At 43.4% G+C, this 23,578-nt stretch overlaps 1 protein-coding gene across 5 annotated transcripts; it reads right to left on the reverse strand.

Annotated features, from left to right (window-relative positions):
• Window positions 1–3,286: 3,286 nt before the first annotated feature.
• On the reverse strand, window positions 3,287–23,578 carry elmod3 (ELMO/CED-12 domain containing 3). 5 transcript variants are annotated; one of them, XM_062543373.1, is made up of 14 exons: window positions 23,540–23,578; window positions 21,849–21,908; window positions 20,918–21,654; window positions 19,288–19,359; window positions 17,304–17,381; window positions 17,000–17,069; window positions 16,620–16,682; window positions 14,733–14,821; window positions 13,874–13,997; window positions 10,590–10,712; window positions 6,456–6,586; window positions 6,248–6,324; window positions 5,066–5,193; window positions 3,287–4,714 (listed from the first exon to the last, which is right to left on the reverse strand). In XM_062543373.1, exons 3-14 carry the CDS (start codon window positions 20,951–20,953, stop codon window positions 4,470–4,472), a joined length of 1,236 nt encoding a protein of 411 aa, XP_062399357.1. In that variant the 5' UTR covers window positions 20,954–21,654; window positions 21,849–21,908; window positions 23,540–23,578; the 3' UTR covers window positions 3,287–4,469. The 5 variants fall into 5 exon arrangements, with proteins under 5 accessions (XP_062399357.1, XP_062399360.1, XP_062399356.1 ...); XM_062543376.1 differs by having other exon boundaries at window positions 20,918–21,677; window positions 23,540–23,560; XM_062543372.1 differs by lacking the exon at window positions 23,540–23,578 and adding an exon at window positions 23,245–23,481.

Here is a 23,578-nt window from a genome sequence, read left to right on the forward strand (position 1 = left end):
TTCAGAGACCGTCCATCCTCAAAACCTGACAAAGAAGTGGGAGATCTATCCAGGATCTCTCAAACAAAACACAAAGCATCCCTGTGTCAACCATGACTGACTCTGGTCATCCACCGGAACACACCAGACATAATGCAGTTGCTGTAGGTAGTCCTGCCTCTCTGAAGCCCACTGTTTTCCACAACAAAATATTTACCCTGCAGAGGATCCTTTCGACTGGTGCTTTGTGGATGAGCCGTCACGAGCTGCATCAAGTCACGGAGTCTCGATGCAAACTCACCTGCCAATCAAATCAGCTGACAACAGGCCCATTAGTATTCTGACTGAAACGTACGTACTGAGAGACTTTTTCACTATCTGGTTTTTGGTCGCTACCCTGAAGTGTCGAGAAAACACTCCCCTGAATTCATAAACACTTTTCATAAGAACATCAAAAGACATTTACCGGAGAAGTTGCTAGCTTCCTACCACTATTGCCAAGACGTACCGCTTTTACTTTTAGGGAAAAATCAACACCCCCTTTTTTTTTTGCATACACAAAATATACACTGGTTAGGACTAAATCTACAGCCACCAGCACAGTTCCGTTCGGGAACTCGTCTTTTTTTTTGTTTGTTTGTTTGTTTATTTATTTTTTGCATGCAGATTACAAGAACCTACTAGCCACGAGAAGGCTATTGTCCAGCAGACCCTGCATACTCAGAAGGGGAGGCTAAGCCACGATGTTGCCTTCTGCTAGGCTAGCGGCTTGGTGCCAGGGAGATGGTTAATGCACATCCCCGTTTCTCTGAGGCGACAGGGGGGACACAGTAACAGTCTGACAGGACGACGGAAGTCCATAGTGTGGTCACACTTCAACCCCTCCCATCAACGCTTTAAAAATCTGCAGCCAATGTACCAGACCCAGAGGCCAGCGGGAGTTCCTTGACAAACAGTCCTGAGGGACATCAGGAGGTGCCATGTTTCTTTGTGTTCTTCATACTGGTAAGAATAAAATAGCTTCAGTGTAAAGTCTTTGAAAAATATACTCATATATATTTATACAGCTGGGTCATTCCGTGTCAAATCACCCAATTTCAGCCAATTTGGAAAGTGACCCTCTCCAAAAAAATCTGAAATAAATCACAGGTGTTTGTAGCCTAGACCTATGCACAAATCTTAAATAGTATGTCTGGATCACTAATGGTTTAAAAACTGCAGCCCTTTGAAGCTTCAAGTCATTTTAAGCATTGTGGTGAACAATCCTTTTTGATCAACTTGCAACGTTATTGGTTCTTTCGGTATTTCACACACATCAGTGAAACTATGTGAATGGAAGCACATTTTCCTGTTGAATTAAGAAATCTAATCAGATGAGACGTGTCTTGTGTAATTTCCCCTCTGCAAAGCTCTGAAAATGGCTATAAATTCATTGTGTGAAAAGACATCATCACTTTTGAAGGCTTCTCATTCGAAAGGTATGTGCCACAAATTTCATCAGGTTTTTTTCCCACTCATATATGGACTATAAGGTCATGTCCATGCATCAACTTTGGTTGTAATTGTTGTCATATTGTCAGAGCATTTTGTTTTAATTGGGCTTGATTTTCAAAAAGCCCATTTTCGTCCTATCATTTCACCATGTGGACAGTTAACAGGATTTTTTTTTATTTTACCATATCACATTCTGTATGTGAGGATCATCTGTCCAAAATGTGGGCTTGTTGCTGAGTTTCTTTATTGGAGATATGATTTTTGGAAAATATTCTCTATAAATCCACTGAACTTGCATTGGATCTGCAGTACCACTTTGCACCACATGGGGTGCTCTTTTAATACAATGGAAGTCAATGGAAGAGTAAGAGATTCACTTGTTTGCTGCACATATCCAATCTAAACACACATTTTATGGTTCATAGTTGAATTTCTCCAAGTAATTATTGCAACATGAACAACATACTACTCATAAATAAATCTTATTTAGAGAAAATAAGCGGATCAAGCTAATTATACACACATAAGACTGACTGGTCATTATAGGCTACATACAAGATACTTGATGAGTTATCTCCTTTTCATGAATGCGTCTTGGATCCAGGCAATAGCGTTTTGAGCCCTCATACCCTTTGATTAAAACTTTTATGTGATGGAAACATGCATGGTCATCTTCATCAAGTGAAATATCTGCTCTAAACTGCATCTGACGCTTTTTCTGCATCTCATAATGCACTAAATTCTTGAAACCCCTTTTTTCTTGAATATGTTCATGACTTTCATTTTCCAACTTCTATGGTGGTGTAGAAAACTGTTACAAAGATGGCAAGCTAAATCCTCTTGCTGCATGTATGATCAGTCAGTCGTATGTGTGTATATTTAGCTTGATCAGTTTATTTAGCTAAATAAGATTTATTTATGAGTAGTATGTTGTTCATGTTGCAATCATTACTTGGAGCAATTCAACTATGAACCATAAAATGTGTGTTTAGATTGGATATGTGCAGCAAACAAGCGAATCTCTTACTCTTCCATTGACTTCCATTGTATTAAAAGAGCATCCCATGTGGTGCAAAGTAGTACTGCAGATCCAATGCAAGTTCAGTGGATTTATAGAGAATATTTTCCAAAAATCATATCTCCAATAAAGAAACTCAGCAACAAGCCCAAATTTTGGACAGATGATCCTCACATACAGAATGTGATATGGTAAAATTAAAAAAAATCCTGTTAACTGTCCACATGGTGAAATGATAGGACGAAAATGGGCTTTTTGAAAATCAAGCCCAATTAAAGCAAAATGCTCTGACAATATGACAACGATTACAACCAAAGTTGATGCATGGACATGACCTTATAGTCCATATATGAGTGGGAAAAAAACCTGATGAAATTTGTGGCACATACCTTTCGAATGAGAAGCCTTCAAAAGTGATGATGTCTTTTCACATAATGAATTTATAGCCATTTTCAGAGCTTTGCAGAGGGGAAATTACACAAGACACGTCTCATCTGATTAGATTTCTTAATTCAACAGGAAAATGTGCTTCCATTCACATAGTTTCACTGATGTGTGTGAAATACCAAAAGAACCAATAACGTTGCAAGTTGACCAAAAAGGACTGTTCACCACAATGCTTAAAATGACTTGAAGCTTCAAAGGGCTGTAGATTTTAAACCATTAGTGATCCAGGTATACTATTTCAGATTTGTGCATAGGTCTAGTCTACAAACACCTGTGATTTATTTCAGATTTTTTCGGAGAGGGTCACTTTCCGGCACTGGGTGATTTGACACGGAATGACCCAGCTAGAATTTATCCATAGAGAACACTTGTAGAGCTCTAACAGAAAAAAAAAATCAATAGTGCCAAGAGACCTCAACCGAACCATCTACCTCACTCATGCTCACCCAACAAACACAACTACCAAATACTTGCACGGTTCAAAGAGCTTCACTACGGCTTGGATTGCACTGCAAGTAGTGCTTCGCATCTACAACCTGCGCAGAAAGACACCATGTTTCCTACGTAACATTTACAAAGCAGACCAATGCCTTTGAGCAAATACACAGAACACTTTAACACGTACACACACCCGCATACACACACACACACACACACACACACACACACAGGTAAGCTTACAGATATTGTTATGCCAATGTGCATGGATCTCTCCAAATCAATCTCTCGCTTAGTGCACAAGATGAATATAAAAATGCCGTACCTCGCACTTCTCACAGATACTTCCTTTCTTAATGACTCTCTTTCTAGCCTCACAGTAGGGCTCTGTGCAGCCAGTGCACAGTCCATCATAAACAAGCAAACAAGCAAACAACCTCATAAACCTTGAACCTCATCGACCTCAGTCACTCTCCCTGAGCCTTATCTTATCACCCAACCACCCTACGGACAGTGAGAATGCTACAGTCTCAGCACCAAGCTCCAACTAGGGGGAAGGACAAAAACAAACAAACAAAAAAAAATATTTGGCAACTATTCACCTTGGCGGCTTCTCTGTGCAAGCATATACAGTACGAGGGGTTCTTCTAGTAAGAAACTATAGAAATAGGCAAAGGGAGAGAAGAGAGATAGAGAGATCTGTAGTGAATTCTGAACCCTGAAGTCTACTCCGCGAAAGAGGTACAGTTCTCAAAGATGGAGGTGCAGCAATGCTGGCTAGGCGCGCGCGTGTACACATGTGTACGTACATGTGTGTGAGTGTGTGCATGCGTGCGTGTGTGCGTGCGTGTGTGTGTGTGTGTGTGTGTGTGCGTGTGTGCGTGCGCGTGTGTGCGTGTATGCGAGTGTGCGCTGTTGTGTGCAAAAGGTGAGCGAGAGGGTGAAAAAAAGAGGAAAAGAACGTTTGAGAGAAGAGATAAACTCATCTCAACTTGTGACATAAGTTTGCCATAAGTTTGCCATCCCTTTCCCCTCACAATGTGTCACATTCTTCCAATCATCCTTTCTTTCTCACACTCTCAGTCTCTTTCGCTCAGATGAGCCGGGCTTCTCCCTCCATCTCGGCCGGGAGCTCACACACGCCAGTGAAGTTCATCTCTTTGCCCTCTTTGGTCCCCTGGGTCCCCAGGCTGGACCCCCTGTCGCTGGGGGAGCGGTTGCTGTGAGACAGGCTGTCCGGTGAGGCTCGGTGCCCTATCCTGGTGCGTCGCTCCTTCAGGAAAGTCTCCAGGCGCCTCAGGATCTGTTTGGGGTTCTTTTTGGCAAAGATCTCGACCTCTGCGCCATCAAAACACAGAAGAAGAAGGAGGAGAAGGAGAAAAAGAAAATGAAGATGAGAGACAGCAATGCTCGTGATAGCTGGCCAGAGCAAAGCAAAACAAAAACATACCAACTTCTTACAATGACGATACACAAATTATTACTTAAAACGGTCAAACAGGGACATGGTCATTAAGACATTGCTGGAGTTGACGGTCATGACATGAGCATGCAGAAGTGAAAGCAATAGAACGTTCTAGAAGTGTGCAGCAGAAGGACAGACTGGAGGAGGAGCGTTCTCTCATGACCAGAGAGAGCAACACGACCCACGACTAGGCCATGATCACAACAGGGAGTGAGCAGTGTTACCTTTGAGCACGTAGCCCGAGTCGGAGATAGTCTTCTGCTCGCTCTTCCACAGCTGGAACAAGTGCAGGAAAGTGGCCGCGTAGAAGTCGTTGATCACCCCGACAACCTGCTGCCGTCGGTTACACTCCCTGGATGAGGTCACAGAGGAGGAAAAATCATTCGTTTCGGGAGTTTTGATTTCCTACGCATTTATTTATAGTTCTATTACATCAGCTGCTAAAGCAAGGTGCCATTAATGGCAAGACCAGGGGCCTCATGTACAAAGACTAGAATTCATACTAAAGCATTGCGTGCGTGCAAACAATTCTGATGTATGAAACTGCGCGTACGCAGCATTCTACGCAGCTGTTCTCTGTACATCCCAACGTGAAATTGTGTTAAGCCAACTGCATTCATCAAAAGTTTCACAGAAATCTCTTCAAAATCTGTAATGTTTGATAAGCCAGTCATCAACAATCATGGAACTAAATATGGGTGCAGTCTCTAAATAGGCTACACATTCCCTTTTAATTCTTGATATCCTCTAATAAAGCTACAGGTGTCTTTATAGATGCTGTAGGCTGTTATTGTATTTGTGTTCAGCATATTTGTGTCTAGCGTATTTTGCATGACCATTTATCTAGAAATATAGGCCTACCTCAAAGTGTTATCATTTCTAATAACCCACATCTCACAATATACTGTGTATAAATGTCTAGACTCGTGATCAACCAATGTTGTTGCGCCAGCTGATGATACACATTGGAAATGTGCATACGGCAGACATAGAGTTGGCATGGAGAAACGCCCACTCTCAAATTTATTTAGTCTTGATACATCCAAAGATCATTAAGGGCGGAGCAAGATACTTCACAAGTAGCCACTTCCTGGAACCTGAATCGCAAGAGGGAGGGGGGGGCAAAATCCCCCTTTATGCAGAGCTGTTCCATTGAAGTCTATGGACATGACACACATGACACACCCCCTTTATGCAGAGGAAGTGATCCCCGTTTTGCGCCCATAGACATGAACTACGACGACGTATCTTGCTCCGCCTTAAGGATCTTTGATACATCCGACCGTGAGTGTGAAAGATGCCGTGCACAACAGTCCCTATACTAACAGCAACGACAGACTCCTCCTTCTATGATCATTCTAAAATGTGATATGTGCACTTGTGAACGTGTGGCTTTGTGAACTCACTTGGATAGGACCTCCTCTCTGAGCGCGTGCAAGGCAATGCGGGTCATGTTGATGGACATCACGCTGAAGGGGAAGTTCTGCCAGGGGACATCACAGAACATTTCTTCACAATCCTCTCTCTACTGTACATGAGCCTATACCTGCATCAGGTAGGTGAGTGAGTGAGTGTGTGTGTGTGTGTGTGTGTGTGTGTGTGTGTGTGTGTTACCTGCACTGGGTGCTGGGACAACTTGTAGATGTCTCGTGCTAAAGGTAGTGTTTCTGGATCCATGACCAGGTAAAGAGTGTGCATAAGGCCCAGGAAGCCTGTGCCTCGCAAATCTGTGGACGGGTCCGTCCCTGGGAAACAAAGACAGACGCATCAAGACCGCCCAAGAAAATACACAAAACCACACAGAGCTGAAAAAGTCACAGCAACATCTGACTTTGGGATATGTGAAATGCTACTGTCCCAGTGTAATTGCTATTGTTACCAAATGACATACACAAGAATGACACCAATGTTCATGATAACTTGATCTCTTTTAGCCTATCCTCCTATGTTTGAAAGTCCTCCATTTTGATTAAAATGGCTAATCTTTGACTTTGAATTCATGGGTTTCATCAGGTCCCTTTCCACAGGTGTATTAACCCGTTTAATCCCAAATTTTTCCCAGACATGAAAATATCAAAATCATGTGTCTTGAGTAACCCTTTGAAGTAATCAATTACTATTTTTTAAAATTTTAATAAAAAAGTGGGTGAAAAGGAGTGTTTTATTTTCGGTCACAATTGTGACCGCTAGGCAACTACAGAGTCAGATTTTGGGGATTTTCTCTTTTTTTGACACATTTCTTTGTCCAATCATCTAATTTCCAATAAATTCCAAACAGAGATGATATGGGGACATTGTCCCAGGTCTGTTATTTACATTTAAATGTGTATCACAATACAATACTCAACATTGCCTCTGCAATTCTCTGCTATATTCTAAGTGTGCCGATTTTTACATAGAGAAGCCATTATATCACACTATTATACATAGCTATTGTAATAGCTGATTTTCTATGCTGTTCTTTATCTTAATTTTACTTTCAGTCATTACCTGCACATATCAGATCTAACTGACTGTCCAGATTTGATAATCATACCTCAAAAACAGTAAATCATTGTCCTCATTGACTACTATTTTACATATGTCACATATACAAACTAGGTGGTGGGGGGTATAATCAACTCGCCAGTCAGCCTGTTAGAGGCATAATGCCTAAATGTATGCTGAGACCTGCAATAGACATGAACAACCTTACCATGTTTACATAGAAAAGCCATTATATCATCTATATCAACTATACCACAATGCAACAACCACCACATGTTGCAAAAAGAGATGTCGTTTGTCTGTTTATTATTGTAAATCAAGTTTTTAAGCCAAGTATACTTGCGTACACAAGAAATTTGGTTTCTGCATTTATCCCATCCGTGAATTAGTGAACACACATGAAGTGACATCCTAAGTTACCTGGTCCCTTTGCTCCAAAGGCCTCATATTCATAAGGCTCTATGTCCCCAGTGTCCTATATCCTGGGACCTATGCTCATTCGGGTATCTACTATGTGCTTTATAATGCTGGAGGACCCTGGAAACATACAATGCTTGACCTGGAGAACACAGGACCCCTGTCCCTGATCCCAAATAACCCTGAGGAGCATAGGAGCCTGCTCTGACCTCAGTTATTGGCCTAATCTAGTGTCAGAACGGTGTGATATCCATTATATTGCTCAATTGAATTCATTTTACTACTGGATTAAGTAAGGTTCTAAATACATGATAGGACACAGTCTGTAACGTGGACATACAATAGTGTCAGGACAGATTGATGAGACAATTATTTTTGATCACATGAAGCTGTGCTTCTGGTTTGTCTGCCTGGCCCCTGTGACATAGGCCCTTTACTGTGCATAAGTGTGTGTGTTGGGGGGTGGGTTGGGGGGCTGTTTGGAAAGGGGTGGGGAATATATTTTCTGGTAAGGTTGCTCATGTCTATTGCAAGTCTTTGCATACATTCAGCCAATTTGCCTTCAACAGGCTGACTGGCGAGTTGATTACAACCCCCACCACCTGTGACATATGCAACATAGGAATATATAGGAATATAGTCAATGGGGACAATGATTTACTGTTTTTGAGGTATGATTGTAAAATCTGGACAGTCAGTTAGATCTTATATGTGTAGGACATTACTGAAAGTAAAATTAAGAAAAAGAACAACATAGAAAATTAGCTATTACAATAGCTATGTATAATAGTGTGATACAATGGCTTCTCTATGTAAAAATCGGCACACTTAGAATATAGCAGAGAATTGCAGAGGCAATGTTGAGTATTGTATTGTGATACACATTTAAATGTAAATAACAGACCTGGGACAATGTCCCCATATCATCTCTGTTTGGAATTTATTGGAAATTAGATGATTGGACAAAGAAATGTGTCAAAAAAAGAGAAAATCCCCAAAATCTGACTCTGTAGTTGCCTAGCGGTCACAATTGTGACCGTCTTCATGTTCACTCATGCTATGAGAACGCTGAACAAAGTTCACATATTTCATTTGCATCCCTCCATACTAGACACCTTAAAGATTATGTGTACCCAAACTCTTTGCCCTATTTTTACATAAACATACTTTTCTAAGCTTTAGTTTGGGAGCTTTTGGGTGGAAATTTTCTGTTCAGGGTGCAACCAAAACATAAGCAGCTCTGACCATGTGACAAATTACACTACACATTTGGCACTTCACATATTTAACTGAGACCCTTTCAGGTTTCCATTTTTGGGGAAAATGTATTGATACTTCATACAATGACATCTGTAAAGGCACAGAAGCAAAAAAAAATAATTGGTCACAATTGTGACCGTTGCAGTCTGCATTGACAATCAAGGTGCTTGATTTTATACACCTGTGGAAAGGGACCTGATGAAACCCATGAATACATAAATGCTGATAATATATTGGAAAACAGAGACAATCAATTAATCGATTAAAAAAAAGAAAATAAATGCATTTTCCGATTTAGCCAGCTCCAGTTATAAGGGGGAAGGGGGTGGTCCTGTGAGGACACACACTTGGAGCAGTGGGCCGTCCTTAATCTGGCGCCTGGAGAACAGTTGGGGTTTAGGTGCCTTGCTCAAGGGCACCTCATCCGTGGATGTGATCTGAGAGAGCTGTTTTAAATCATATTTTAACACTGCACTTAGGCCTGTCGCGATATTCAATAAATCAATAAATCGCACGATAAAAAAAATGAGCTCGATAACTTTTCCGGCCGCGATAATTTCCATTTTCATGCTTGATTGTTTTTCTTCTTCTCTCTCTCTCTCTCTCTCTCTCTACGAAAGAGAGGATAACCACGGTGCTTCCTTTAGCGCAGCCTAACGAGGAGTGAACCCTCATGTCAGTCAGTTGTCAGACATGTATCTTTCAATAACATGACGGACAACTTTACTTTCTTACATTCATTTCATTAACAGGCTAGACGAGGCTTTGGCGATTGGCCTAAGCACACTGAAGAGGCTTTCTGTTGTAGCTTGACAGGTATGGGGGTAAAAATAGTGATAATGCAGTTCAGAAAATCATGCTTATAAGCTACGTTTTTTCATCATCTGATAAAGACACACTCCGCGAAAGTCTGCACTCCGCTGAGAGCTCAAGAATCAGCCAAAACAGCCGGCAGCTCCGGTTAAAATGTCATAAGCTAATTGTCAGCTGTGGTGAAATGTGTTCGTAATCAACGTTATATGTCATAAACGTAGCATACCTATGAAAAGGCTTTGCAGTAGGATTATCCGATGACCAACCAACTTATTGCTTCAATTTGTATTTTATGTGACGTGCAGATGCTGGGTTCATGCCGTTTTGCGCAAGTTTCAAATGTTTAGCTGACTGCGTAGGCCTAATTGATCAGCTATGATGACACTTAGTTCCGTGCATAAGGCTTAGCAACTGTCACTCTACACGCCTCCTGTTGCATGTCACGTTTGAATTTGCTGGCCCTTAAACAGAGTCTTAGTAGAGACTGAGAGTCCATTGTATTTATTGTTTTTGGTTGTTTTGTTCATTTATTGTGGATATTTAAAAATGTCTTCCCATTCCAGTTCCTTATTCTTTAGAAATACAAGTTATTGATCTTTGAAAAGGTGTACCTGCATTATTATGCCATTATCATTATATTAGATAAAAATGATCTCAGAACGGCAATATTATCGTTTATCGCAATAATTTCTGGGACAATTTATCGTCCAGCAAAATTTGTTATCGTGACAGGCCTAACTGCACTGGAAACGGTCGGTGTCTCACACTCACCCTGAAAACCCACGTTCTCCCAGTGGGGTCCGAAGCGTGGGCAGTCATTGCGGTTGCCGGTCAGTTTCCTGTAGATGGTCTGCAGCACACGCATGTGCACAGGCTGCCCGTTGTCCAATGAGCCTAATTGACAGAGGTCAAGGGTTAACACAGCCACATGAGGACAAACACAACCTAAAAGATTAACACAGCCTCGGCCAGCAATCACCTGCCAGTAGCTTCAGGCCACTGGATCAACAAAGCATGATCTAACAATATCCAGTCACATGGTCGGAGTGACTCGTCTCAAGCATCAATAGAAGGTGGTCATTTTCACATTTAAACACAAATACATTTAAACTGAATGAATGCAGATGTCATTAACGTATAATTTATTGATTCAGCCCATGTGCATCCACGATATGCAGCAATAACAATACACAGTACAAGGCTATATGCACAAATACAAGAATATGCACATTTCTGTTTGCATATGTGTACACATGTAAAGTGTGTATGCAGGTATGAATGGTGTGTGTGTGGGCTGGGGTGTGATCTCAGCTTGCTCATATGTAAGACAAGCAAATACAAAAAAAAAAAAAAAAAAAAGATGAAGCATGACAATCCTCCAGGTCATGCAAGGACTTCCTATTTCTGTCTCTCTCATTTCCAAAATGGCAGCCATTAAAAGTGCATCACTTCTTGGTCTGGGAAAAAGTACAAGTCGTACTGCAAGACTTCAATGGCACTCGTGGTCTCTGTTTGGAAACAGGCAGCACAAGCAGAGGCATGGAGCAGCCAGCCACTACTGTGAGCTAGGAGCTTAGCCAGTTTGAGGGAACACCCCTCAGGCAATGTCATGCACTGCAGTCAGAAGGCTCCTGCCATGACTGGCGACTTTTGGAAAACCAGCTCTACTTCTAACATGACAACTGTCTTTCTTTGACAAAAGGACGTCTACCACAGCTGGGCTGGGATATATAGAGGTCCTGTCTGTGTGAGCCAGACTGGAAGGAGGATTAAAATACACAACAGCTAATTGCATCAACACGACTCGGCAGGACACAGCGACTCAGAGAATAACAGAGGCATGGAATGGTCTTGTAGAGTAGAGTATGAAGCAGCAGACTCTTGTGCGCTCCTCTATTCGAATTCCAGGTTTTGCATTTGTGTGTGTGTGTGTGTGTGTGTGTGTGTGTGTGTGTGTCTAGCTGGGCTCTAACACTCTGCTGGGGACATCCTGTTACTGAGGGACTGGGCCCTTGGCCAACCAGCCACAGCCCTACCGTCTGATCACCCCATGCGCGTGTGCACACACACACACACACACACACACACACACACACACTGCTCAGGACAGGCTTACTGTAGGTAGGAGCAGGAAAGGGCAGCAGCTGAGGGAGACATGCTGTACAGAACACTCAAGATCTCCACCTGCTCAGCGCAGTCAAGATGTGTGTGTGTGTGTGTGTGTGTGTGTGAGAGAGAAAGAGAGAACAGGAGGAAGCCTACATTGAATGTTAGTAGCCTGACCAATTGTGTGCATCAGTTATGGTATATACAGTACCCTCCAGAATTATTGGCACCCTTGGTAAAAGTTGACTAAAAATAGGTATAAAAAATAATCTTTAGGTGATTTATTGTACTCCCACAATGAAAACAATGAGGAAAAATATACCCTGCAAGGCAAGCAAATTTATTCTGAGAAAAAGGAAAATCTCATAAAGAAATAAATATTTTTAACAAAAACAGCTTGCTCACAATTATTGGCACCCCTGAAACATATTATGTACAACATTTAACAGGACCATTTTCCTATGTAAATGCAACGTTTTAGAGTAAATCAGAGTGTCTGTGAACTTTCAGAAGTAGTTCAAGACGTTCTTTTTCACTATGGTATGAAAATGAAGTCACTCAGAGGCTAAATCCTCTAGTCATTTTTCAACATTGGAGAGACAAGAGAATACACTAAATTGAAATAAAAAGAAATTGTGTTGACATTTGTAAGTAAGAGAATGTCTATGGAAACTAGGTATTTTGTTGAAAATGCCTATATTTCCAGTTAAAATGATGACTAAAAGGTTCTAATCATCTGGAAATGTGGCAAACATGCTTGGACAAAGACCCATGGCTATTTTGCTCCCACGCACAGTATGGAGGATGGTATGATAGGCAAAAAAATCCATAAGAACCACTGTTGAGAGTTACAGACAAAGCTATCATCTTGGGGTCACCAAGTCCCCCCCAAAAATCTTCAAAAGTGACCTCACTGCTAATAGATTATTTAGACAGCATGTCAGGTTAAAGCCAGTAGAGTCATTTAATGAACAATGTAAATGGCAGGAGTTACTGAATGGTACCATGACATGTCTGGGAGTGTGGTCTATTGTCAGATGAAAATAAAATGATGCTCTTTTGCTAAAAACACTTAAGGTGTCTTTGGCGTACATAGAAGAATGACTATACTAAAAAGAACCCCATGCCTAATCAGAATTATGGTGGAGGGGCTGTGCTATTGTGGGGCTGTTTTAATTCCCAAAGGCCTTGGGAACCTAATTAAGGTGCATGGCATCATGAACACCAAGAAAAACCTGAACATTTTCAAAGGAAATCAAACAATCTCTGCCACGGCCCTAAAAGTTGGTCATGATTGGATCATTCATCAGGTCAATGAACCAAAACAAATGCACAGATCAAAACAAATATGGTTTACTGAACACAAAATCAAGCTTCAGACATTGCCATAGCAGTCCCCTGATCTAAACTCCATAGAAAAACAGTGGGATGAGTCAACGAGAAGAATGCACAAGTGTAGACCTAGCAATCTGGACGATCTGGGGAGGTTTTGTAAAGATGAATGGTCTTAAATCCCTTACTTTGTATTCTCAATCTTTATGGGGTGTCAGAGAAGAATATTACATGCTGTTTTATTGACAAAGGGATGTTAAAGAAGGTATTACAAGTAGGGGTGCCAATAATTGTGAGTGACGTGTTTTTATTAAAAACATTTATTTCTTTATGAGATTTTCCTTTTTCTCAGAATAAATTTGCTTCCCTTGCAGGGTGTATTTTTCCTCATTGTTTTCATTGTGGGAGTACAATAAGTCACCTAAAGATTATTTTTTAGACCTATTTTTAGTCAACTTTTACCAAGGGTGCCAATAATTCTGGAGGGTACTGTATTCATTGTGTTTAGTGTTTTTATGTGCATATTGCTTTGGATACATTGTGTGCATGATGCATGAATTATTGTGTGCATCTATGACATGGTGTGTGTGTGTGTGTGTGTGTGTGTGTGTACTCACACTGTGCAATGGCAAACACCAGGTCCCTCTCCTCCAGCAGCTCCTTGTGCAGTCGGGGCGGACCAAACAGGAAGTGTGTGATGGCCGCCAGACCCGTCCTACGAATGGTGGGCTGGATGCTCTTCTGTAGAGTGAGAGGGAGAGAGGGAGGGAGAGAGAGAGAGAGAGAGAGGGGGGAGAGCGAGAGAAAGAGTGAAAGAGGGATAGACAGGAAGAGAGGGAGTGAAGAAATGAGCGAATGCGAGCACAAGGGAGGGGAGGGGTAATGGAGAGAGAGAGAGAGAGAGAAAGAAAGAAAGAAAGAAAGAAAGAAAGAAAGAAAGAAAGAAAGAAAGAAAGAAAGAGAGAAAAAAAAGAGGTTTGGGGGAAGAAGGAACAGAAAAAAAAGCACCAAAAAAAACGTCAATGAAAGGAGGAAGAGAGATGAGGGGGAGAAGAGGAACAAATGTGTTGTGTTTAGGGAAATGAAGACAAAACAGGGAAGTGTGTATTTCTAAAATCAGGACTGTACCACTTCTCTATACACTGCCCCGTGGACCTCTGATTTCACCAAACGTCTATCTGACTGTGGTCGTGTATATTATCAGGTCCATGTAAAACCTCATAAAAAGGCTTGCAGCGGTGTGGTCACACCATATCAACCAACAGAAAAGTGAAAAGCACAGAGTATCTCCATAACAGTCTAATTCACTTTTAGTAAACGTGTCTAAACGAATGGACATAAATCCATAAAAATAAAAAAAACACATTCACCAAGACTCCCCCTTAGACAAGCAGACAGACAGACAGACAGACAGACACACAAACAGACACACACAGACACACACACACAGACACACACAAACACAGACACACTCACCAGGAGATCTGCAAGGTCTGTGGTCTGGAAGTGCTGCAGGGCTTCGTTGAAGGAGATGAGCGGGGAGGGAGCGAGCTCCTCGGGGAGAACTGCACAGGAAAGGGCAGCGTCAGATAAGCTCAAATCTAAAGCCCGACGGCCCAACGGCCAACGGCCAACGGCCACTCACCCCCAACCCAAACGCCCTTTGGAGAAGCATTCTGTTTATGCTGCCCACCACCCCTCAACACAGTTTTAACGAGCAGACTGCTTCCGTTCCGAGATTCTCATGACATAAGATGTTGGTGACAAACAACACAGTATTGTTGCTGTTAAGAGCCCCGGGGCCTGTACTACGAAGCGGGGTTACTGGCTTAGCTGGGTAACTTCGAGAGTAAGTTGATCACGTGTGGCGTAACTTCCCGGTTAACCCGTACTACGAAAGGTGGATAGGTTTTAACCGAGGTATGCTGCCATGGCAATTTACGCTGCATCTCAAACCTGCTCCGAGCAGGTTATGATCTTGGTTAACCCGAGGTTTTCGGTTAACCACACCCCACAATGTCGACGTAGGCTACTTGGAAGATACATTATTGGAGCGCAAATTGTAAGCGCCTCTCTTCGCAAGGCGAGGGTTTTTAAAGACCGCCAGAATCTTTCTCCATATAATATTCTCTATGAAAGATAGCCTATACATTCTCAGCCGAGGGAATTCGTTGCATTTGTCAGCTGATCGAGGCAAAGTGGAGGCTATAAGCATTGGCAATATAACATTTTCATAATTAAGACATATTAATGCAAGCTATAACTAGGCCTATAAACCTTCTGAATGTTTTTGAGTTTCATTTTCACCTGCTGCCAGCGGCACTGCCGTTGCATCTAAAATGTTCACAGGATAGGCATGTACACTAAATCAGTCAATGGGGCTAAACATTCAATTATCCTTTATTAATATTTATTCATATACATGGCATGAATTGTGTTGTATCTGTAGGACTGTTATGAACTCAAAATGTATTTATTTCAACACATTTCAGACATTCCGCAAGCTATTAATCCTGCGTAACACATAGGCTATTTAAGGAACATGAAATAAAACTTTACTTTCATATATCCGATCTGCAATAGCCTACGTTGCCAACAGCCTTGTCTTGCTTTGTTTGCTGCCGACGTAGGCTATTTGATGTATAGTAAAGTGGGTTTTAATTCCTCGCACTTTTTATAATCATTGCGCATCGCTTATCCGTAAAATAACGTGATCGCGTCATCATTAAAAGTGATGATTTGCGCTGCAACCCGCCCATTTTATGTGAACGCGCACCAACTCCGATGAGGTTAACCCCAGTTCAACAAATCAACTTCTTACTCAGCGTCGTAGTACCGATTAACACCAATGAAGATAACCAGGTTTTGTCAACCCCGGTTTAGCAAAGTAACCCTGGGTTACATCTGGGTAGGTTGAGCTCCCTTCGTAGTACAGGCCCCAGGACTGAAATCCCCAGTCATTAGCAACAATCATGTTGTTTATTCTGTCAACTTCAACATGATTTTTGAGGAAGAGGCTAACTGAATCTCAACATCGTACACATCTGCATGTAAGTTTAGACAAAACTTAATTTTTTATTTTATCTTTTTTAAATTCAAGCAATTTTGGGATTTCAAGCATTTTGAGAAATAATTTTATCAATCAAAACTATTTCAAATATTTCAGGAGAGTCTGAATGTAAGTGAAAGCCTGATGCCGTGTTCCTGCATTCCTTCCCCATTGAGGCCGACCCAATCAAAGTGTCTGGGAAGTCTCTGGATTGGACGAGTGAGTTTGGTATCCATGGCGGTAGGCTAGCCTGGCTGAGGTAAGGCAGTGCGTTAGAGCTGTGGTTCCCATGGCGACAAGGAGGATGAGCTCACCTGGCTGGATGCTCTCAAGGGCATCCCATTCCTCCCTGGCCCTCTCCACCTCCGAGTTCACCTCTGCAATCACACGCCACCGAGAGGAGGGTGAGAACACACACACACACACACACACACACACACACCAACACACTTCAACAGTAAACAAATGCATATCAGCACCAGCAAGCGCGCACACACACCCTTAAGGAACTGAGGGGAGAAAAATCACACACCAGCAACAAGTTGAGATTAACACACACAGGCACTCAGGTGGGTGGGTGAAGAAGAGACACACACGTGCACAGTAAAACAGACACACACACACACACACAAACAAACAAATGCACACACGTTCACGCACACACACACAGACAAGGACACACAGCTGTTCTCACCTTCTGTCCTAGGCTGATCACCTCCTGCTGCCAGGGACTGCAACAGGCCATTCTGTTTCAGCGCAGAGATCTACAACAACAACAAGTATTCAGAGAACACTCAAGACCATGCACATAAGTTGTATGTTGGTGAGTGTGTGTGTGTGGGTCTGTGTGTGTGCATGGTGAAAAACTACCATCCGCATCCATTAACCTCATAGCCAATGTTGCTATTGTCAATGACCAATATTATTGTCTACTTTTTCCCAGAATGTGTATTTATGTATGTATGTGTGCAGGCAACATGTCTGCCCCAGGAACTCACTGGCACTGGTTTGTGAACGGAGTTTCCATTGGCGTGCTCCTTAATGATGGCATGACCTGGAACCACTCCATTCATCTCCTGCAAGACCACAGAGGCGCTCAGAGGTCAAATTCCGAGAGGTCAGCTCACAGAGCATGGCCAAGGGCGACACGAGGTCGCGGATTCAAGTCCAAAGTAGCAATAAATTCAACTATGCTGGGAGGTTTACAGTACTGGCCTCCACTACACTCTGTGCTAATACAAAATCCTTGACATTCGCTATAGTAAGTCAGTGAAGATGGGTACATTCTTTTTTTACCTCAAGAGACCAGTGAACCTTCATATCCATATTTCACCACTTGATGACACTGAAAAAGCTGCATTTGAGCACCTGCTATGTAATGTTACTTCTCCATCCAAATGTATTAAAATTCATCTATAAATGTGCCCTCATTTTCATCCTCAGCAACCCTTAAGATAGCACAGGAAATCCTGGCTACTGCGGTCATCCCCTGCGGGTCAAAGGCTTCAGTGCACTTCACCTCTCTAACACTGCTCACCAGACTGCACAGAGTAGTGCACTCTGGGACACAGCAGCTCAGACGAGGGAACTAAATCCTCTGTGCTGTGCTGTGTAGTAGGTGTGCTGTCCTGTGCTGTGCAGTATGTATGCTGTCCTGTGCTGTGCAGTAGATATGCGGCCCTGTGCAGTATGTATGCTGTCCTGTGCTGTGCTGTGCAGTAGGTATGCTGTCCTGTGCTGTCCTGTGCTGTGCAGTATGTATGCTGTCCTGTGCTGTGCAGTAGATATGCGGCCCTGTGCAGTATGTATGCTGTCCTGTGCTGTGCTGTGCATTAGGTATGCTGTCCTGTGCTGTGCAGTAGATATGCGGCCCTGTGCAGTATGTATGCTGTCCTGTGCTGTGCTGTGCATTAGGTATGCTGTCCTGTGCTGTGCAGTAGATATGCGGCCCTGTGCAGTATGTATGCTGTCCTGTGCTGTGCTGTGCAGTAGGTATGCTGTCCTGTGCTGTCCTGTGCTGTGCAGTATGTATTCTGTCCTGTGCTGTATGTATGCTGACCTGTGCTGTGCTGTAGGTGTGCTGTCCTGTCCTGTGCTGTATGTATGCTGTCCTGTGCTGTGCTGTATGTAGGCTGCCCTCTGCTGTACTGTATGTATGCTGTCCTGTCCTGTGCTGTGCTTTATGTATGCTGTCCTGTCCTGTGCTGTATGTATGCTGTCCTGTGCTGTGCTGTATGTAGGCTGCCCTCTGCTGTGCAGTATGTATGCTGTCCTGTGCTGTGCAGTAGGTATGCTGTCCTGTGCTGTGCAGTAGATATGCGGCCCTGTGCAGTATGTATTCTGTCCTGTGCAGTATGTACTGTATGCGGTCCTGTGCTGTGCTGTGCAGTAGGTATGCTGTGCTGTGCTGTGCTGTGCTGTGCTGTGCTGTAGGTGTGCTGTAGGTGTGCTGTCCTGTGCTGTATGTATTCTGTCCTGTGCAGTAGGTGTGCTGTCCTGTGCTGTGCAGTAGGTATGCTGTCCTGTGCTGTGCTGTGCTGTATGTATTCTGTCCTGTGCAGTATGTATTCTGTCCTGTGCAGTATGTATGCTGTCCTGTGCTGTGCTGTATGTATGCTGTCCTGTGCTGTGCTGTATGTATGCTGTCCTGTGCTGTGCTGTAGGTATGCTGTCCTGTGCTGTGCTGTGCTGTATGTATTCTGTCCTGTGCAGTATGTATGCTGTCCTGTGCTGTGCAGTAGGTATGTTGTCCTGTGCTGTGCAGTAGGTATGCTTTCCTGTGCTGTGCAGTATGTATGCTGTCCTGTGCTGTGACAGGCCAAATCGCTAGATGGTCTAGAGGAAGCACAGGGCGGTTGCATTGTGTGACTGTGTGCTTGGGAAAGCTCAACAGTGCTCAGTAGAGGTGCATACTGCACGTGCCATGTGTGGAAAAGAGTGTGACTGCTTCTAGAGCTTGGAACTGACAAATAGGATACTCACAGGTTTGTGATTGGAGTGTCCATTGGTTAGATCCACTGTCTGCTTACAATCTTGAGGCAACCCATTCAAACCCTGGAAATCAACAGCACATTAGAAAGGACACGTGAGACCCCAAGAAAGTGAACGAGGAGAGAAAGAGCAGACCTCACAATACAAGGAAACTCTCTACGGAAAACAAACAGGTGCAGCGTGTTTAAAATAGGAATCTTTCATTCCAGCCTCCTCGGTTTGCCTCCCCAGCACCGCTCAGCGAGAACTCGCGTGTACGCCAAACCTGGCGTCAATTCTAACCTCCACTGGGCCAGGGCGGGTTATCTGGACTGGCAAGGGACTTCATTAAGCACTCCAGAAACAGATCAACAAACTGACTCAACAAACTCCCCAGCTCCCATCCATAGTCACAGGTCTGTAACTCGGTCATTGCGGCGCTTACGAATGCTTAGTTCCACACACGCTATGCAGGGGCACCAGAACAATGCATGCGCCATGTTACCAAAAGCTGTCAAAAGTGAAAGCAAAAAGCGAAATGAATCAGCTTTTCTATTTACAACAGAGAATTTCAACATTTGTTTGTGAACGTGTGTGCAACAAAATCTGATCTGATGTCCCACTGAGACTGAAGTCACTGTCACTATTACAAGTAGGTTGCATTCTTAAACAGTGTCTCTGTGTACCTGTGTGATCATAAAATAGTCAGGCATAACAGTTTTCAGACTTCTGTCAAGGGGGGTGTTTACAAGTGATTAGAGACATGCTTTCTGATTCATCTTCTATGACAGGGGCACACTTGTGGCTAAATAAGTTGTAGCAAATGTGCATAATCAATTTCTAACAAATTCAACAGGATTTTTTAAAAGAGCTGAAAGGCATTTCTTGTACTGTTTCAATAGCTTGAACGTATGTGTCCAAAAGGAAATGTACCATTGACAGCACTTCATAGCTACAGTATATAGGAAGCGAACCAAGAAGAGGAAAAATGTTTCGCAAGCTTGATTTGAAGAGCAAGAGACAGTCATGCAATCACTGTATTTAACCATTCATCAACGGATTCAATGTACTCTTTTTTCACTCACACAACATGCTTTGTCTGTACAAAGATGGAAACTGAATGCATAAAAGCAGGCGTTCTGACTGGAAATGTATTTCCTGCTGAGAAAGCCATTCAGGCAATTCGGCAATTCAGGGTTTTTCCTGCTTAATACTATTGAGCTGATAGATTTTCTGCCATAATTCTGGCTGACTAAATTCTGACCCGTGTGCACTCTACTAGCCCCCAGTCCTTACCTCTGAAACTGACCCTTAAAAGACGACTTCCCAGAAGGGAGGACTCAGAGGAGCTGAGCACAGGCCTAAGTATCCACTACCACCTCAATAATTGCAAGGAAAGAAAATTACACCCCCCCCCCCCCCACACACACAATTATGTCTTCCATCACAGCGCAGTCCAACGGACGTGTACTAAAGCTATTTGAGTATGCACACCCCCCCCCCCCCCCCACCCACCCCGAGTCATATTCCACAGCATAGTCTGGACTAAACATGACTGACATGCACTCAGACTGTTCCAGTATGCACCCCCACCCACCCCACCTACACCCAACTGTGGCTGCACTGACAGCTCAGCTCTCACCTCCGTGTGTGCGGCCAAGATGATGTCCCCTTCCATGGCATGGGTGTTGGAGCTTGGCGCCGGCGGCTGCTGCTGCTGCTGCTGCTGCTGCTGCTGCTGCTGCTGCTAGGTGGGCTGGACCCCTCCTACTGGCTTCCCAGTGTTGGTGGTGCGACACTCTGCCCTGCTGTTCTCCAGATGGCCATGGTGCTCGAGCAGTCAGTCACAAAGCGCGAGCGCACCGTCTCTTTGTCTCTCCCCCCCCACACCCCTCTCTCTCTCCCCCTCTCTTTTCTCACCCTTAGCGTTCTGACAGTCTGGTCCGCCCTCGCTCGGGAGCACCAAAGCAAATGGTGGGAGCCACAGGTAACAGGTGCAGACGGATCAGGAGAGAGAGCGGAGGATGATGGGTGGCTCGCCTAAAAAAGGTGATGTCACTTCAGGCGAGTTCGGTGAGGGTCAAGCTGTTAGCTTCCCGTGTCGTTTGGAGAGAGAGAGAGAGAGAGAGAGAGAGAGAGAGAGAGAGTGGGGTAGTCTGTGGCTACGTCGGTAATTGACCTCCTCCTCAGATCGGGCAGAAGAGAGGCGTCTAAACTCCCTCTCCTTCTCCTCGTCCTCCGTGCCAGGCGTAGTTGAGAGGGCGTCCGCTGGGACGCTCCATCAGAGGAGCCAGGCTGAGAGCGCAGTGCTGGGGGCGCGGGCCCGGGTCGCCTCCTGCTTCCCAACCCCCATGGCTCTCCTGGAATCCCCGCCGACCTCTGCAAAGCAATGAGACAAATTCCTAACGAATGTCAGAAAAAGGTGGACAGAGAGACCAAAGAGAGCCTATTCACAAGCTCTTCCCATGGAACCCCAGATTACGTCAAAAGTGGGTTGAAAAGAGGTCTTTGACAATAGTCTAGTTCCACGGTCATGTAACCTGTGTGTATATGTGCGTGTGAGTGTGTATCACCTGCTAATAGCTGCAACCAGTGGACGGTTCTGTGGAACTTCCGTCAAATGGATGGATGCTCTGAAAAGACGCGAGAGGGAAGTTGATATTAAAATGCAACAAAGAAAGCAGCCTTTTGTCGGTACACAGCCCACATCGGTACAATATTTATTAACGCAAAAGTCGTTTTGCAAAGGAAAGCATTATGCAGCTTGATGAACTGAATTAAGGAACATTTAAATGTGACCTATTTTATCGGCATACATACAGACACAAAGACAGGCTGCATAAGTTTCACTACGGTAACACAAGACGTTTGAATTGACAACATGCATGTGCAGCGTTATATTGGAGACAAAAAGCACAAAGAAATTAAAATGAAAATATGATTACTTCTGTCATTGAGTCCTGGTAATTGCTCTGACAAATTTACAGGCGCAATATAAAACGCATATCGATGACGTCATCGATAAATTCTGCATTTCTTACCATCTCAACAATGCAACTTCAACATCAGCTAAAACCTGGCAAAACCTACATCCTTCTCTATTTAGAACACTGCAGCCATGGCGTTACAGCTTAGTTCGATCAGTGTCTTCTCAATAGTTAGCCAAAGGACACTCTATTTGTCATATTGATGAGTATGGGAGGGGTTATCAATGACATCATCGCCTTCTGTCATCTTCACATACAAGCTAGCAAGACAAATACACGCAATAAAATTTGAGAGACGACAGAAGGAAGATAGCGACAAAATATGTAGGCTACTGTCGCACTGGGGTTAAACGCAAACAGAGAAAATCACCTGCCATGCCACTTTAAAACCTAACAGCGGGGTAAATCATTCTGGCAACTCCGTCTCTAACAACCATCAGTAACATTTTAACCAGATAAGCGCTACAGTATCTTACAGTGCACCGAACGTTGCCGTTTCACTTACCAACCCTGTCACAACATATTTCCAATTAATAAACTTGGCGACAAATCATTGTCGCATGCAAAGGTAACTTATGCGGTATAACGTCATCTCGGATGAAAAAATAAAGCTGGTAAAAGTTTGCAATACGTGCATGCATCATGTGCTGTAAAATGTTGAAAACAGAAAGGTTAAACTGAATTGGCACATATTGGTGATTGCAACTGTTTTCTAAACTGGATAACTAATTAGCTGGTCAGTTATCTCAGTAGCTACAATAATTCCAATTCAAACTCTACATCCAGCTAGCTCTCGCTCATGATTCAACGTTAGCAGCTCACATTATCTGTCATAATATCACGCACAAAAAGTTAATCAACCCTACATAATGCAACAACCACAGACCCGCAAAAAGAATGCATTGTTTCTTTGACGACGTCTAAATTAAGTTTTCAAACATGACAGAACGAAAACTCACGCTTACCGCCGCTCATTGCTTACCGTCATAACTCACTTTACCTCAGGACAGGCTAGCTACCAACTGATATTCACGTTAGTGTAAAAGAACCAAAGAACTGGGGAGGTAACGCTAGCTCTGCTTGCTAGCAGATAATGTTAACATTAGCTAAATCTTTTTGTGCAGTCCTAACTAGGTTGCTCTTATTTTTCGCAAAGAAACGGTTTATGATGCCAATCTCCAACGAAGCTGTACTTGCAACAACAGCCTCTACAGGTTCCTTATCAGCTTGCATCTCTAGACCAAATGTTGTCAAAAAATATCGCTTTTTATTTTTACCTTGAGTTTGTCTCCCTCCAATCTCGGCTTCCCTTCCCC

This window comes from Sardina pilchardus, chromosome 8, assembly GCF_963854185.1.
Source record: "Sardina pilchardus chromosome 8, fSarPil1.1, whole genome shotgun sequence".
Taxonomy (NCBI): Eukaryota; Metazoa; Chordata; class Actinopteri; order Clupeiformes; family Clupeidae; genus Sardina; species Sardina pilchardus.